At 36.6% G+C, this 17331-nt stretch overlaps 1 protein-coding gene across 1 annotated transcript; it reads left to right on the top strand.

Moving 5' to 3' along the window:
- Positions 1-214: 214 nt before the first annotated feature.
- Positions 215-17110, top strand: LOC122045584. Its single transcript, XM_042605866.1, has 2 exons — positions 215-487; positions 16550-17110. Exons 1-2 carry the CDS (start codon positions 375-377, stop codon positions 16770-16772), a joined length of 336 nt encoding a protein of 111 aa, XP_042461800.1. The 5' UTR covers positions 215-374; the 3' UTR covers positions 16773-17110.
- The last annotated feature ends 221 nt before the right edge of the window (positions 17111-17331 follow it).

Here is a 17331-nt window from a genome sequence, read left to right as displayed (position 1 = left end):
GATGAAATATTTTTATAAAACCAAATTCATCATCCAAAATTAATCGACTCATTCCAATTATATAAAAGAAAAATACCATTATTTTTTTGTTAATCCATTGGCAATACTATGAGATTACTTTGAAGTTGACAATTTACGGCGTGGGATATATTTAAAAATGACGATCCCCATTCCTCACCGCCTGTCGAGCGACGGACGCCACTTGTCGCAATACTTGTGATCTGTTGATTAAGCATCCCATCCCATACCGACTCCTTATCCTCTGGCCGTCCTCCCACCAACGAAATGCCCGCTACATCTTCTCTACCGTGCGGTTTCCCTTCCCTTCCCTTCCTTTCACTGCTTTGCTGCGAGCAGTAAGATCAAAGTCGCGGATGGAGAACCTTACAGCTAGCGAGATAGCTGGGTTCGGAGTGGGAACTCTCCTGCTGTGCGCAACCATAGCCGCCACTAAAGTCGACGCCTTCATCTCATCCTCCCAGAGGAGGTCAGTCCTCAAATTATACTCTTTTGTTCCTTCTCTTGTTTTTCCTTTCAGTTTTTCTACTTCTTAAACACGCCCGCTTTTCTTAAGTTGTGAAATGTTTTGAAAGTGGGAGTGGGAAGAGCGTCCTTATTAATCACGAAGCAGATTACCCTGATTTTTTTTTAATATCCTAAACTCCACGGGAAGTGTTGAAAATTCAAAACTTGTGTGTCAGCACAAGGTTGAATGTTGAAAACTACACTGTTTCCTCCATTTCAAGTAACAAAGAAAATAACATGACCGGTTGTAATCTGTCCGGTTCAGTAGTCACCATGGGATCATCATCGAGAGTTATGGGAGCCAAATGAAAGGAATCCGGTCACCTTTAAAGTTAATGGCATTGGATGAGTAAGTGCTTTGTTTCTCATTGTCATTTTAGGGTGAGCCGGTTTTGGCCATACTTTGTTCCTCCAGTAGAAGATCCTTATGTTAACTGAAGCTTGAATTTCCATATCTTCATAACATGATTCGGCAGTGTAATTGAACGAGGTCCACTTCATGTAATTTTCTTGAAAGCAAATGATTAACTGAATTGCTTAAAAAAATTAACAGTGACTCAAATTGTATAAACCTTTGACATAGTAAATAGTACCTGAAAAGAAAAATGGCTATTTATTCTAATATTCTTGCCATGTTGAAGCATAAATCACATTAAAGGGATTACACAAACGAGCCTATTGTGCGGTTTGATAGATATAAAGAATTTGTCATCCCCTCTCCCTTTTTTGAAATGGAAAATGTTTAAGCTCGACTCTGGAACACAAGTGTTAACATAGAAGAAATACTATTTAAGATAGAACATCATACTTGTTACAAAAAATTTAGAATGTGAGCATTACTAGCCACCCCTATTTAGCATAAAACATTGAGGTCTATATTTAGCATATTGAATAGTGGACTATCATTTGATTTAAAGAGAGATTGATACTATGCATCATGTACCACTATTTGCATCCATGTTTTTTATATCTACATATTAGTTGTTGGAGTTGACCAACATTATGATTGCATGGTGGTGCTTGTATCTGTTAACTATTTTTAAAACTCAGTAAAGGCCTATCATAGCCTATCTCAACTGCAATAATGATGATATAAGGCAATCTGCAACATCTACTGTAATTGGTGATGTTGCTGTTAGAAAATATTGGGCTAATTGTCGGTATTGAGGAAAAAGTTAAGTAAGATTTGCAACCTTGAAGTATCTCAAATGCGACTTTGATAGTGTGCTTCAAGGTTTTAGTTTCATGAGATCTTAGTATAACTTTCTATATTTTAGTGCCAACTCTAGGTAGCTAGAGTCGAGCAGTTGGATTTTGCAGGAGGTGCTAGTAGTGAGATCTTGATTTACATATAGATCATATCTTAAATAGTAAGGAAATAATTTTTATTAGGATTGGATGACCAAGCTAGAGGGGTTGAATAGCGATCGTTAACCTACGAGTGATGACTATATGCACTTGCTATTGAACTAGAAAGGTCGAATAAGATTAGTGTAGTGGAATATCATAAACAAGCAATCAACCACTAATCAATTGTAAACACATGCCATTTAAGGTTATTCAATAGTCCCAGGTTCCAACGCCAAGGCCTATGATTTATTGTTGGATTACTCCTCTAAAGACACTAACTTTCTCCTTCTTAGTCAATTACCGGAAGCAGAGAAACCTCTTACAAGCTCAAGATATTTATAATGGATTACAAGAAAGCTTAGAGAAAAGGGAGAAGCTCTAATAAGACCTAACCATCCTTATTTTCCCTAGCATTAAAGCCTCCAACGAGCTCTCCATTTATGGCCTTCATTCCTCCAATATCTTTTGTTGTTTGTCGCCTAAAGTTGATCCATCAGTTAATTGGTCTTCTTGATCCGACTATTATTGTGCAGTTATGGATCTTTTCTGCATTCCATGTCCACAATCACTCGATTGAAGCCATCAATTGTTTGATGCCATCAGTTGACTACTTAATTGACTTTGCTATAAACAGAACCATTTTGTTCAGGAACTCCATGGACCCAATTGACTTTCCCAATTGAATGATCCACTAGTTGGCTTGATATCAATCATTAATCGAATACTCAAATTATAAATCCCGAAACACTTTGGGGTCTGGGTTTCCTAGCTACTAGTCGATTGATCTCTAATACAAATTGATTAGTAACCCCAACCCCCACTACCACCACTCTAAGGTCGAGTGTGCTTATGTTGAGTTCTACCCTTCAACCCCATGGATATAGGCAACTCAACGCTCGAAGCTCACCGAAGTTTTACTCTTTGTAGCTTTACTTCACCCCTTGGCCATCTTTCATCAGGTTGGTCTCTTGGATGTGCATGAGCCCTCGGCTCATCCACATGCCATCCTTCACCTACGGAGTTTGGCTTCATTTGCTGTTGTTCTCATTGTCTTGATGCTACTTATGTTGCAATCCCTCAGTTTGCCTCATTCAACCTATTTCTACATACCTCAAGCCATCGAGTTGTCGACCTAACCAAAGTAGTTCATTGCTCTAAACTTGCTCCAACACCACCTTAGTGCTCTTTATCTTGCAATCTTTCAAATGTCTCGTACTATTCTTCTCTAATGTCACTGGACCTCCAAACTACTGAGGGTACCACTTTGACCACGTCGAGCCAACAACATATACTCGATCTCATTGAACAACCACGAGCTTTTCGCATTCCATGTGTGTTCCTGCAAGTCATTGCACTCTCAAACATACATATTAAATACACAATGAAAGTCCTAAACTTATTCCTTTTATCTAAACATCAAAATTCAAGGTCACACCGGACCATTTGGGAGATGATTACACCAACAATCTTCTCATTTTTTTGTTGATGATCCATTTAAGTTGATTATAACAACAATGCACATGCAATAAATGCGCTATCATACACCAAGACCTACACCTAAGCTTCCCCTAAAAATAGATTCTTTAAAAAAACATCATTAGAGAAGAACAAGGTTCTCACGACCTTTTCTCTCTTCTCCCTCTAATTTCAAATTAAGGTATGTTATCCCCTTGAAAATCTCTAGACCTATTCCTAGGCATGTGTGTCTATCCTTATTGAATTTCTTGCCTAGCTTCCTAACTACCTTCCTATCTTTAGGAAAGGTAGGTTTATCATGAACCTTAATCGTAGTGTTATCATGAACATGAACCCTAGATCTATCATGATATTAGAAGCCAAAATTCTTTATGGTACATGCATATATGTATTACCCCTAAATATGGAATAATTGAAATTTAAACTTGAATTAAAGCAAGGAAAGAATACTTTCTCCTTTACCTTTAGAGTTCCCCCTTGGCATGATCATCCAACTTTCTTTCATTTTTCATGTGGTAGTGACCTCTTTCTGCATGCGTGAAGCAAATGATGTATTCTTCTTCTTAGCTTCCTTTTCCTTATAACTTGGTTTAGTAGAATTAATGAATCCAACATATTTAGAATTTACCTTCTTTACCTCTTTTTTTACGAATGAGCACCGACTATTGTAGTGTTCATGTTGATTCCACCTATAGCACATGATATGCTCTTTTGGCTTATTGTCATGGAGGTGTTCTTCTAAGCTTGCTTCTTCACCTTGTTTGGACTCATCTTCATCCTTGGAAGAGGTGGATGTCTCCACACTTGATCCATCCAATGTAAAAGGCTTAGGGTCCTCTTTGACTTCCTTAATTATTAGATTACTAATGTCTTCCCCTTTTACCTCTTGTGGTGCTTCGGATTCATTTTCACTTTTCTCCACTTCCTCCTTAATTGTCTCCTTGTATTGGAATTTTTCTCTATTGAGGTTTTAATGAATGAGCACAATTTGCTCCTAAAGGTCTCATGCATGCTTGCATTCTTCATTTATCTCGTATAAGATTTTCTTTCACACCACAAATATTAAGGTATCACAAATCTTCTTTTTATTTACTTTATATAATTTAATTTGTTGCATTTTCCAATTTCTTCTTCAAATCTTCTTTCCTTCATCTATAGTCCTTTGATACCCAAAGCATGACGAAATTTCTTCCATAATTGATTGAAAACTAACACTCCACCAAATCCTTCCTAAAATTGAAGTCCTCATGATATGGTGGTATTTTATAGTTTTCATCAAACAAAGACATGTTGTACTCCATTCTGGTCAGCTTTAATTTGTCCTCTTGATTTTTAGTCCAACGAAAAGTAAGATGCTTTGTACCATTTGTTAGGATTGAATAGCTACGCTAGGGGAGGTTAGGGGAGGGGGTGAATAGTGATCGTTGACTTGTAAGTGATGATGCTATACTCTTGCTATCAAAGTAGCAAGGACGAACAAGATTAGTGCAGTGGAACAAACATAAACATGAAATCAAATATTTGTAAATCAGTCAACTAGTTGACTCCATGGACCTAGTTGACTACCCTAATCAATTAATATCCATCATATGCCTATGTTGAGCTCTACCATTCATCCCCATAGATACAAGTCACACAACACAAAGCTCAACATAGTCTTTACTTTTTTGCAGCTTAATTTTGCCCCTCAACAATTTCTATTAGGTTACTTAGTCTCTCATATATGCATGAGGCCTCAGCTCCTCCATATGTCATCTGTCACCCACTCATCTTTGAAGCTCGCTCTCATCGGTTGTTATCCTTACTTAATGCTCCTCGTCCTATGGTCCCTCGCAATGTTTAAAATTTCGACCCGTGTCGAGGTTTCGGTCTTGGACCGGAACGATACAGTTTCGGTACTGTATCGTGTCATGCTGATATAGTTTCGGTATTTTTTAAATATAAAATATATTAATTAAAAATTAAAATATTTAACATAAATATTTAAAAAATAAACTAGATAAAAAATAATCTATTTAAAAAGGAAAAGATATGAAAATAGATAAATAAATAAATAAAAAATTTATTATAATTTTTAAATTAAAATAAATAGAATATAAAATTAATTAGATAATTTTATTAGGGTTTAATAAAGTCTCTTTAGATTATCTCTACCATAACTAGGAGTTGATTAAAATAATTAACCTAAGTTTCATTAAAAAAATTTGAAATACGACACCACTCGCGAGCCCGCACGACTTCGGCGTTGTCGCGGGGTTGCGTGACCAGCCATGCCCGCGGGGATTGCGTGACTCCGACGCGACCACGTTGGTCGTGCGACCCCTCTGCAGAGAGACCGCAGGGTCGCACGATGCCTCCGCGGCGACAACGGAAGGGTTATGCGACTCCTCTGCTATTGTTGCAGGGTCGAGCGACCCCTCCGCTGTGACTACGGGGTCGCGCAACACGTCGCACTTGTCGTGGGTCGGGTGCCGGGGTCGTGCCGATGCCCGTCGTCAAGCGGAACGAGACGTTTCGCCCGTTTCAACTGTTTCAGCACGACACTTTAAACCATGGTCCCTCGGTCTACCTTATATAATCTTCTCCGATCTTTACAAACTTGGAGTCATTGTGCTGCGAACCCTACCATGCCAGATCATTACTCCCAAGTTGCTTTGCTTTGATATTCCATATACACAACAACCCAATCAATAACCATACACTCGACCTCATCAAGTCATATGAGCTCTCGAAGCTCCATATATGTCTGCAAATTCCTTTAAACTCAAATATACATATCAAATATGTAGGGACATATCTTAAATCCCAAACATTAAATTCCAATGTTACACTAGACCACTTGGTGCATGATTACACCAACAATTTTGATGTCTGCATTTTTTGAATCTTATTAGTTTTTGCAAATTCACATTGATTAGATGTTCACCTGAATCTCTAGTTTTTAATGATCTTGCATGGGCAAGATGTTTGTTTAAATATTCTCCTTTTGCTAATCTTGCATAAATTAGATCCCATGGAACAAGCTCCGTTTCTACATATATCTTGTACACTAGGTGTTATAAACAAGTTTCATGGAGCAAATCTTGTTTACCACATGGCTATGAATACTATGAATGATCTTAATGGTTTCGACCATTTTGTGCAACAATCTGTTGCACTTCCATGAGAACTTTATGATGCTCTAATTTACAAGATTGTTGTGATGTTTTACATATGCTATATTATTACTACCTTAAAAAGGAGGGGAAGATCTACTATAGGTATGAAGCATAATAAAGAGTGGAGTGTTGTTACCACGAGATGAAGATCAAATACAAGAACAAAGAAAAGAAAGCATACCAAGGCATTGGATAGAGGTGAGGATGATCCATTACTTATGTTCACTAGTGTTTAAGAATATACCATGGGGAGTGATACCCATTTAGAGAAAAAAACAAGCTTTTATCTGATCTAGGTCACTATAGGCTAATTAACCTAAATGCAACAGTGGCAAATTAACACCCAACAAATCTTAGTCTAATACAACACACATAAACTAGACAAGGATTTACTTTTGTAAATTGAAAATTATATTCAAATATATGAGATCCTAACCTCTTTTGATAAATTGATAAATCGACTTGTTCTTCATAAAACAATATACCTTTTTAATAAAAACCATAGACTTATTTTAAAAAATTAAATATATTTATATGGAAACTAGATATGTTATCATATCCTGTAATTTATAGAATATTTTTAGCTATATATGGTTACAAAATTATATTTTCTCACATTATCTTCAACATGGATATAATACTATGAAACTCTGAGCTACTTAACCCTTTAATAACTATTTCTACAAAAGTCGTCCATGTGTAATGTTAGATTACAAATCAACCCTTCTCTCTAGCCTCCTTAATGAAGTGTTAAATGTATTTCATTCCATCATGTTGAACTATTAAATTTTGAGCTATGCTAATCGTAGTTTTGTCCCACTTGATCTTCAAGCCTTCGAAGATGATTTTTAATGTAAGTAGTTCACACACACCATGAACCATTGCTCAAAATTTTGTCTCTACACTAGACCACTATGTTGCAACATTTTGTTCTTATTCTATGTCACAAGGTTACATAAGGGTGCAATATCTTATGCTTGACTTCCTATTAACCATTGATCCAACATCATAATCATACATATATGCCTCTCGCATCATCAATTCTTTTAAACAGAACAGCCTTTGTTGGTGTTCCTTTGAGACATTGTAATGGTTGGTGAGTTGCTTGTAGATGAAAGGAATGCCCACCGACACATAAACTTCTCTTGATGGAGGATAATAACACTTGTACTCATTCTAAGAAAAATAATCCAAATATCCTATGGACAAAATTATTTGTAGTGTGCATGTTTAGATACAATGTTAAGGTTTTATTGGATTCTAAACCCGAAGAAATCCAGTTATGAAGGTTAGTGTCGAGGAAAAATCAGCAATGAAAACCAGCAACAGTATGGAAAAATCTAACTATGAAGGTCAGTAAAAGAAATTCAACTTTGATGGCTAATAGAAGAAATCCAATTTGAAGGCTAGTAAAAGGAATCCAACTATAGAAGTTGATAAAAGAAAAAATTGGCAATAAAGATCGAGCACAAGGAAAATTTGGCACATAAAAGAATCCAACTGTTAAAAGAAAAAATCAACAATAAAGGCTGAACAAAAAGAAAAAAATCCATCAAAAACTCAACAATGAAGGCTAATCAAAAGGGAAAAAAATGTAAAAGGAATCTAGGTTGGCAAAAGAAACAAATGGCAAGGAAGGCTGAGCAAAAGGGGAAAATCTAACTATGAAGGTCGAGGCCGGTTAAAAAAATAAAAACAAAAGCCAAGCAACTATAAAAGATGATAAAGTGAATCTAATTATGAAAGTTGGATCAAAAAATAGTAATGAAAGCTGAGCAAAAAAGGAAAATTGCATCTATGAAAGGTTGGTAAAAGGAATCTATTAAAAAAATGGCAATGAAGGCTGAGCAAAATAAGTCATGAATGATGAAGGTTAAAGAAAAGAATTGAGGTATGAAGGCTTATTATAAGAAAAAGGAAAAATTCAAGAATAAGGAATCAATAATGATGATGGAATAAATGGTGAAAGATGGAGACAACAATAGATGTGTAGAGGATGACTTAAAAGAAATGATGTGTGATAATAAAGAGAGAAGGAAAGAGAAAAGAAGTTGAATTATGCTATTGTTGGTTTAAGATTTTGATTGAAGGCGTCACAAGGGGGAAAAAAAAAGAGAAAAAAAAATTAAAATGGAAGTAGAGGATAAATGACAAACCTTATAATTGGCGAGAAGCAAAGAGATTTTAAAAAATAAAGGTAGTGGGAAGAAAAAGAATATAAAGATAAATGCTAACAATAAAATAACATAAACATAAAAATGAGTTAAGGAAGAAAAAATAACAATAACAAAAAATAAAGAAAACCTAAAAGGGGCTGAGATAAGGAAAATAAAAGAGCTTTAAGGTGAGAATAAAATTTAAAATAAGTTATGACATGAAACAATGTGAAAAATTGTGTTTCCCAGAGTAAATAGTTATTGTTTCTAAACTTCTTGGGTTGCTATCATTACTAAACTTGTTGGGTAGAAAACATATTAGTATCACGTTCATTGGTAAGGAAGAGATGTGTGTTGCTGGGATATTTCTCTAGTTGAGGATAAAGATGAAATTGTTCATTAGTATTATGTATATATATTAAATGCCATATCAGTATATATAGGTTACCATAATATTGGTATATATTAGTTAATATATATCTGTCAATTAGGCTAATTGTCAATTAGGTTAATTATCAATTAGTCTAATTATAGTTTCCTAAAATATATCCCTAGTTTGTATATAAATGCCTTACTATTTAATAAAGTGCATGAATATTTTTTATCTCAATATGGTATAAGAGCATTAGAAATTCAAAATTAGGGTTTATTCTATCGCTGCTATTTTTGTCCCCTAAATCCGCGTATGACAAAGCCTCTTGCCACCCCTTCTTCGTCGACACATCACGTGCCCCTCCCCCCCAACCACAGTTCACTTGCCCTTACTCCCCTCTCGCCACAAGGACCCTGGCTCCTTCCCCGCTGCCACTACTTCATAGCGCTGCCTCCCACCCTAACACGGCAGAGAGAAAACAACGAAGTCTTCTGTCATTGTTCTCCTCTCACTTGCCATCTCTTGCTTGCTTTCTGAAACCTTCCTTTGCTGCTACCTCACACCGTTGCCTCCAGCCCTAACGTGGCGAAGTTTTTTGTTGTTCTTTCTTTGAGCAGTCATAGTTGCCGCGTCTCCCTTCGACGACAAACAGAGAAAACAACGAAGTCTTTTGTCGTTCCCTCTTCGAGCAGCAACAACAAATAGAGAAATCTTCCTTTGATGCTCTCATCTCCGAGTAGCCGTTGCATCTTAGTCTTCCTTCGACAGAAAATAGAGAAGTCATCTTTTTGGTGCTCTCCTCTTCGTGCAATCACTGCATCTTAGTCTTCGTTCAATAAAAAATAGAGTATTCTTCCTTCCTTTGTCTCTTATTTGACTTCCTTTGGGATAAAGATCTATGAAGTATTGACAAAGATGGTCATTTGACTAATGACCCTCCTCAAGATAATTCAAAGCACACATAGCTTAGAGAGGATGCTCGCTTGTTCCTTAAGATTCGGAATTGCATTGATAGTTAGGTAATTGGATTGATCAATCACTGTGAATTTGTTAAAGAACTAATGGATTACTTGGACTTTCTATACTCTGGAAAAGGGAATCTCTCCTGCTTGTATGAGGTTTGCAAAGCATTTTACCGTGTGGAAAAACAAGATCAACGTCTAATCAATTATTTTATGGCATTCAAGAAGATATATAAGGAGCTTAATATGTTGTTGCCCTTTAGCCTTGATGTGAAGCTTTAACAATGCTAACAAGAGCAAATGACTATAATGAGCTTCCTCACTAGGCTCCTGACTTTGAGTCAGCTAAGTCACAAGTTCTCTCTGGTTCTGAGGTCTCCTCTTTATAAGATGTATTTAGTCTTATTCTCTGTACAGAAAGTACTATACCTATTCCTCTTAGTGGTGCTTTGGTGAGTCGTAATACTAGTTATGTGCCTGGAAGATCAACTAGTCACAATGCACCGAGCCCGTTGACTCTTTTCCCGTGCCATCCTTCTCGCTAGTTGCGTCTTTTGCTCGACTTCCTGTGCTCCTAAAGCTCCTGCACACTTAGACACAGGGATCAAACCAAAACAGGACCTAACCTAACTTGGTTGATCATATCAAAACAACCACGGGGTTCAATAATCTCCCCTTTTTTGATGTGCATCAACCCAAGTTTAAATTAGGGTAAAATAAATAGATCAAAAAAATTTGCAAAACATTTTAAATATTAAATTGCAATATAAGAAATTGCAAAAACAAGTATAATGCAAATTGAGTTAGAAATATTCAAATTGAAAAAAAAAATCCTCACTCCCCCTAAACTTGTATCTTTCCTCCCCCTTTGATCACATTAAAAAAAGTAGGAAAAAATTTTGAAATTAAATCTTTGGGGGCAACTTAGTTAAAAAAAATAGTAAATCTTGCTAGTTAACCAATTTCTAAGTCATGAAATTTTTAAATAATTGACAAATATTAAAAGCATTATTTATCTAATTTGAGAAGTTTATCAGTTTGTCAATTAAATATTTAATTCAGTAATTGGCTGGCGAGCACTAGGTCTTCTGTTTAACCTGCCATGAATTCTAAGTTTTGATTTTTTTTGAAGTTATTTAATTCTGAACATGCACCTTTTTTTCAAACTATCGATTTGCATTTTCAACCTTTAAATTGTTTAATTGTCCTTTTAAATCATCGTTCTCTTTTTCTAATTTTGCCAAATCTTTGGTAAGAATTTTAATAAACTGAAAGGACTGCTTGGGGGATAGAGCACGTACCTCACTTACCTTAAGTTCTGATGCTCCCCTTTCATCGTTGCTTTCTTCTAATGATCCTCCCCATTCATCTATGCTCATCTCTGAGTTGGTCTCATCTTCTTCTTGATGGATTACCATTAGGGCTAGTTCGGCGTATACTTCGATTTCAAATTCAGAGGATGACGACTCGTCCCACGTGGCTTTTAGATTATGTTTGGGTTGATCTGGCTTCTTATTCTTTTCCTTGTCTTTGTTCTTCAGTTTCAGGCCGTCATATTTGATGTGTCCTTCGTTGCAATTGTAGCATCGGGCGGTCCTTCTATTTCGAAGATGTTTTCTCGTTTGCAATTTAAATTTATTAGATTTAATAAATTTATTAAACTTTCTTATCATAAGAGCCCCTTCGACTTCATCGATGGATGCTTCGGAGTCTTGATCTTCCGTCTTTGCTTTTAAGACAACATTGAGATTTGTCTTTTTTATTTCTTTAGGATCTGCAATTCGAGATTCGTGAAGTTCAAAAGTGGAAAACAAATTCTCTAGCGTCCTTACCTCAAGATCCTTAGAGATGTAGTATGCATCTACTAAGGACACCCATTCTGAAGTTCTTGGGAAGGCGTTGAGCGCATACCGGATTGAATCTCAGTTTGTTACCGATTCTCCGAGATTGTTTAACTGAGTAATTAGTTCCTTGATTCGTACTTGGGGTTGCGTTACCTTTTCTCCATTGTTCATCCTTAGGTTTGTTAGCTGGGTTCGGAGAATATCTCGCCTTACTAACTTTGTTTCCGAGGTACCTTCGTGAAGTTCTAGAAACATCTCTCAGAGATCTTTGGCTGAATCGTAGCTGTCGATTCGATCGACCTCCTGGGACGGAAGGACGCTGAGCAGATGGAACTCTGCTTTACTGTTCGCCATGAAGTCCGCTTGCTCTTTCGTCCACTGATATTCTTCTTTCTTGGCTCCGTGTTGATCCGTAGGTGCTACAAAATTGTATTTCATTATTAACATAATTTCAAAATCTGTTTTGAAAAATACCTCCATTTGGTGTTTCCATTGTGCGAAGTCTCCGTCGAATTTTGGGGGGTGAATGCTTGCACCGGCCATCATCTTGATCTTGATACTTCAGTCGACGGTTAGTCCTTCTGAGGCGGTTGGGCTCTGATACCACTTGTTGGCGCAGCGGGGTTAGTAAGAGGGTTGAATCGCCTGAAATACTAAAATACCCTTCTCGTTCTTTCAACTCTATTTAAAATGCAACAGTAATAATAAAATAAAAGTGACAAAAAATAAGGAAGAGACTCAGGATTTACTTGATTATAATCTAGATGATTGTTAATCCAAGGCGGTTGCAAAACTTATTAAGAATCTCCTTCTCTAATGGTGGAGAAATCTTTTACACACAATGAAAGCTCAAGCAGTTGATAGGAAGTTAATACAAGAGTTAATGATACTATTTCCTAGCTCCAGGGGTCTTTTTATAGCTCTTGGAAATCCTATTAGTAGCTTGAGGGCGCCTCCAAGGGGAATGGAGGGCGCCTCCAGTGAGGCAGCAGCGGATAAAGGTTTATCCGCTGCTAACGGCTACTTTGGCCAAGTCGAGGGTGCCTTCCATAGGCATGGTAGGTGCCCTCCGCTTGAAGGAAGCGGAGGCGCATGGGGTGCCTCGGAGGCATCTTCTATTCCTTTAGAAGGCGCCTTCAGCAGATTCTCCAACCTCCATATGGACTTGAGCTGCTCCGATCTGGGTGATTGTGGCCTACCGAAATAGGGCTCACGCGAACCCAATTTCCGGCCTTCTCCTCGAGTAGGCTTTCGCTCCGGCTTCTCGTCCCTCGAACGTCGCGTACGTTCTTCTCGTCCACCGGTGTACTCTTCCGTAGTACTTTGCCCCTCGGATGCACCGAGTCCGTGGGCTCTCTTCCCGTGTCATCCTTCTTGCTAGCTGCGTCTTCCGCTCGATTTCCTGTGCTCCTAAGCTCTGCACACTTAGACACAGGGATTAAACCAAAACAGGACCTAACCTAACTTGGTTGATTACATGAAAACAACCACGGGGTTCAACAAGAACCATGTAGTTCATCTAGTATATCATCTAATCTAGGAATAGGATGACGATACTTTACTGTAATGTTGATAGCCCTGCAATCAATGCACATTCTCCAGGTTTCATCCTTCTTAAGCACAAGCAAAGCAGGAATTGCATAAGGACTCGAACTTTCTCGGACATATCCTTTTCTCATGAACTCTTCAAATTGCTTTTGAAGCTCCTTCATCTCCATATGATTGCTCCTATAGGCTGGTTGATTAAGAATGGATGCTCTTGGGATGAAGTTAATCTGGTGCTCTATTCCCCTAAGTGGTGGCAATCTATTAGGAACTTTAGGAAAGACATCATTAAATTTCTACAAAAGAGATTTAACAACACTAGGCAAAGAAGGGTTATGATTATTAATGTTGAAATAAGCCTCCTTGTATAAAAGTACAATCATCAGCTGTTGAGAATAAAAAGCTCTCTTAACCTCTCTTTCACATAAAAGCTCCCTTTTTTACTCTCTTGCTCTAGATTTTTTTTCTTTTTCATTTTTTTTCACTCCTCTCCTCACTTTTTCTTTTCTCACACTTCTTTTCTTTTCCATTTTTTCTCTCACAATCTTTTCTTTTTTCACTCTCATTTTTGATCCTCAATTGATCTTCGTATACTTGCTTAGGAGTTAATGGTACAAGAGTTACAAGTTTACCATACATCTTAAAAGAATATTTATTTGTGAACTCATCGTGCATGCCCCTCTTATCAAATTACCATGGTCTGCCTAAAAGCAAATAACTTGCATGCATTGGTACAACATCACAAGAACATCATGATACCTACGAATGGATAATGAAACCAACACTTGCTTAGTGACCTTAACTTTCCCGCAATCATTCAACCATTATAGTTTATAAGGTCTAGGATGCTTAGTGGTAGGTAAGCATAATTTCTCAACCAAGATAGTACTAGCTACATTAGTGCAACTTCCCTTATCTATAATCATACTACATACACTTCCCTTATCTATAATCATACTACATACCTTATCTTTGATGTTGCAACGGGTATGAAATATGTTAATCTCATTGTTCTTCATCTTCTTCACTTGCACATTTAGAGCACGCCTAGTGACAAGGGCTTCACCTTCAACGAGATACTCTTCGACATCACTTTCTGTCAATGGTGTCAAGGCATTATCATCTTCAGACTCACTCTCAATTTTAATATCACCATTTTCTTTCAAAAGCATACTTCTTTTGTTTGGACATTGTAAAGCAGCATGTCCTCTTTCCAAACACTTAAAGCATTTAATATCTCTATTTCTTGAAGATTGGATAGGTTCTTTACCTAGACCAATGGAGAACCAACATCTTTATTCTTCAAAAACTCGGTCTTACTCTTTGATGCAATTTATCATCTCTTTTATTCCAACTAGATTTCCAAGTGGATGAATAAGAATTTTACCCATGCTTGATTGAACCCTTCCTTTTGAGTTGCCTTTCAACTTTCATGGGCATATGCACCATATCTTACTAGCTCCATATAATGTTGCAACTCTACTACATTTACAATTTTTGAATTCAAACCTTGTAAAAATCTTGCATGGTTGCTTCTTGATCCCCTCCACATTGGCTCGAATCATGACAATCTCCATCTCGTTGTGGCATTCCTCCATGGTCTTGGATCCTTGGGTTAGACTTTGTAGTCATTGGTACAAATCTAGATAGTAATGTGATGGAATGAACCTCTTTCTCATAATTAATTTCATCTCTTCCCAAGTGCCAATAAGTCTCTTGTTGTTTCTTTTCCTACTTAGAATAATTTGATCCTATCAAATAATAGTATAATCAATAAATTCAACAACAACAAATTTTACCTTCTTCTCTTCAGAGTAGTTATGACAATCAAACACTAATTCCACTGTCTTTTCTCATTCCAAATATATGTCTGGATTACTTTTGCCTTGAAATAAAAGAATTTTCATCTTAATTTTTTCCAAGTTTCTATCAACATAATCATTCATCCTTACTTTTCTACCACCAATTCTAGCATAACCTGATCTGTTACTAGAAGCTCTAACATCAATATCCTTAGAAACGCCATCATCATCATTACTGTTGTCATCACGGTTATATTGCCTTGAACTTCGTGTAGGAACTCTGCCAGCTTGCTATTTTGCAATATAGAAATTATATCATCTTGTCTCTCTAATCTGTCGAGGATTTGATTGAATCTGATTTCTGTGTTCCAAATGTTGTCTCAAGACACGTTGTTCAAGTGTTTCTCTAGGTCTTGCTTCCTCTCCACTTGTCGCTATTAATGTAATCTGTTGTCACTCAATCACTCAACTCACTAATGTTAGCTCTTTAAAGAAATTAGAATTGTGACAATTCCCTATAGGCGTTCGTTGACTAATTGAAAATCCCAAGGGTATTAGGATAAAAGATAGGGATTGATAGAAGAATGCAAATTGCAGAATTGAAAACTTAGATTAAGGGCTGAAAAGAAATTTGCCAGAATTAAATCTTGACAAAAGCTTAAATAGAATTGCGGAATTGAAAAAAAAATGTAAGTGTACTAGGTAAAACTTTAAAGGAAATGCGGATTATACTAGGCAAGATTTTAAAGGAAATGCGGAATTGGAAAATACAAGTATTCTAGGTACTAGGTATCATGATGATATTCTTTGCCAATGCATGCAAGTCATTTTCTTTTAGGTAGACCATGGTAATTGATAGGAGGGTCATGCACAATGAGTTCACAAATAAATGTTCTTTTAAGATGCATGGTAAACTTATAACTCTTGTACCATTAACTCCTAAACAAGTATATGAAAATTAATTGAGGATAAAAAATGAGAGTGAGAAAAGAAAAGATTGTGAGAGAAAAAAATGGAAAAGAAAAAGAGTGAGAGAAAAGAAAAAGTGAGGATGAGATGAGTGAAAAAAAATGAAAAAGAAAAAAAATCTAGAGCAAGAGAGTAAAAAGAGAATTTTTATATAAAAGAAAGAGAGGTTAAGAGAGCTTTTTATTCTGAGATCCGATGATTTTATTTTTTTCATCACCCTCTATTTCTATAATTTCAACAAATTACCCTCGTTTTTTGGACACATCACTATGACAGATTTTAGTTTTGTCATTAAATCTGGCTTGGTTTATGAAGTTAAATATATCGATTGGTTGAATTAAATTAGTTGAGTTCAGTGGTTGTTATTTCTTCTTTGCAATTTTTTGCAGTTCTTTGGGCATGTGTAAGAGATGCGGAGATCTAAGAATGATTGCATGCTCGCGGTGTAAAGGAGTTCGATCAGCCAAGAAAGGAGGCCCCTTTAGTTTCATCATGTTGGAAGAGATTTCTGAGGCTTTGGGAGATGGAAGAACCCAAAAACAGTTGATACCATGCATTAATTGTCAATCTAAGGGAAGATTGCCATGTCCGAATTGCTTGAAGCTATCCTGATACTTCCTATTTCCTCGGATATATTTCATCCAAGTTTCATAAAATGTTTTCTGCCGGAGGACGAAAGACACCAACTTCACCAATTTTACAGGCTGTTAACGTTTTCAAGTGTGAGCAATCAAAATGGCAATGCTATATATCACAGGTGGCATACGTGCTAACATGCAGGGGTAGCGACTGCGAACTTGTCTGTCGATGGCAAGCTAGTTGCCAACATTCTCAATGTATTTTTCAAACGTTTGCACTGAAAATGTCATTGTTTATGGTTAGCAAGTACTTCGATTGTTGAAGTAATTGACAAAATGTGTTGGTGAAATATTCGATTTTAGTTTGCATCATGTTTGTGCATTCATTTGAATATCCCACAGTTCAATTAACAACAGATTTATCAACCAATTTATTTCTTTTTAAAATAAATGGTTTAACTGAGTTCAAAGCCTACATTTATATTTTGAAAGAACAAACGTAGGCATAACATAAGTTGTGCTTTTGCACATTTTGGGGTCATAACACTCCAATGAATGTTGATACGGGTTATAGCGAGCGAATTTAAAAAATA

Source organism: Zingiber officinale, chromosome 2B, assembly GCF_018446385.1.
Source record: "Zingiber officinale cultivar Zhangliang chromosome 2B, Zo_v1.1, whole genome shotgun sequence".
Taxonomy (NCBI): domain Eukaryota; kingdom Viridiplantae; phylum Streptophyta; class Magnoliopsida; order Zingiberales; family Zingiberaceae; genus Zingiber; species Zingiber officinale.
This window is presented reverse-complemented; position numbering and strand designations above follow the sequence as displayed.

Bases quoted from the DNA above. Each gene is read 5' to 3' on its own strand.
- LOC122045584 (XM_042605866.1), top strand. From the start codon at position 375: ATGGAGAACCTTACAGCTAGCGAGATAGCTGGGTTCGGAGTGGGAACT. The intron at 488-16,549 runs GTCAGTCCTCAA...AATTTTTTGCAG, and splicing joins ATCTCATCCTCCCAGAGGAG to TTCTTTGGGCATGTGTAAGA.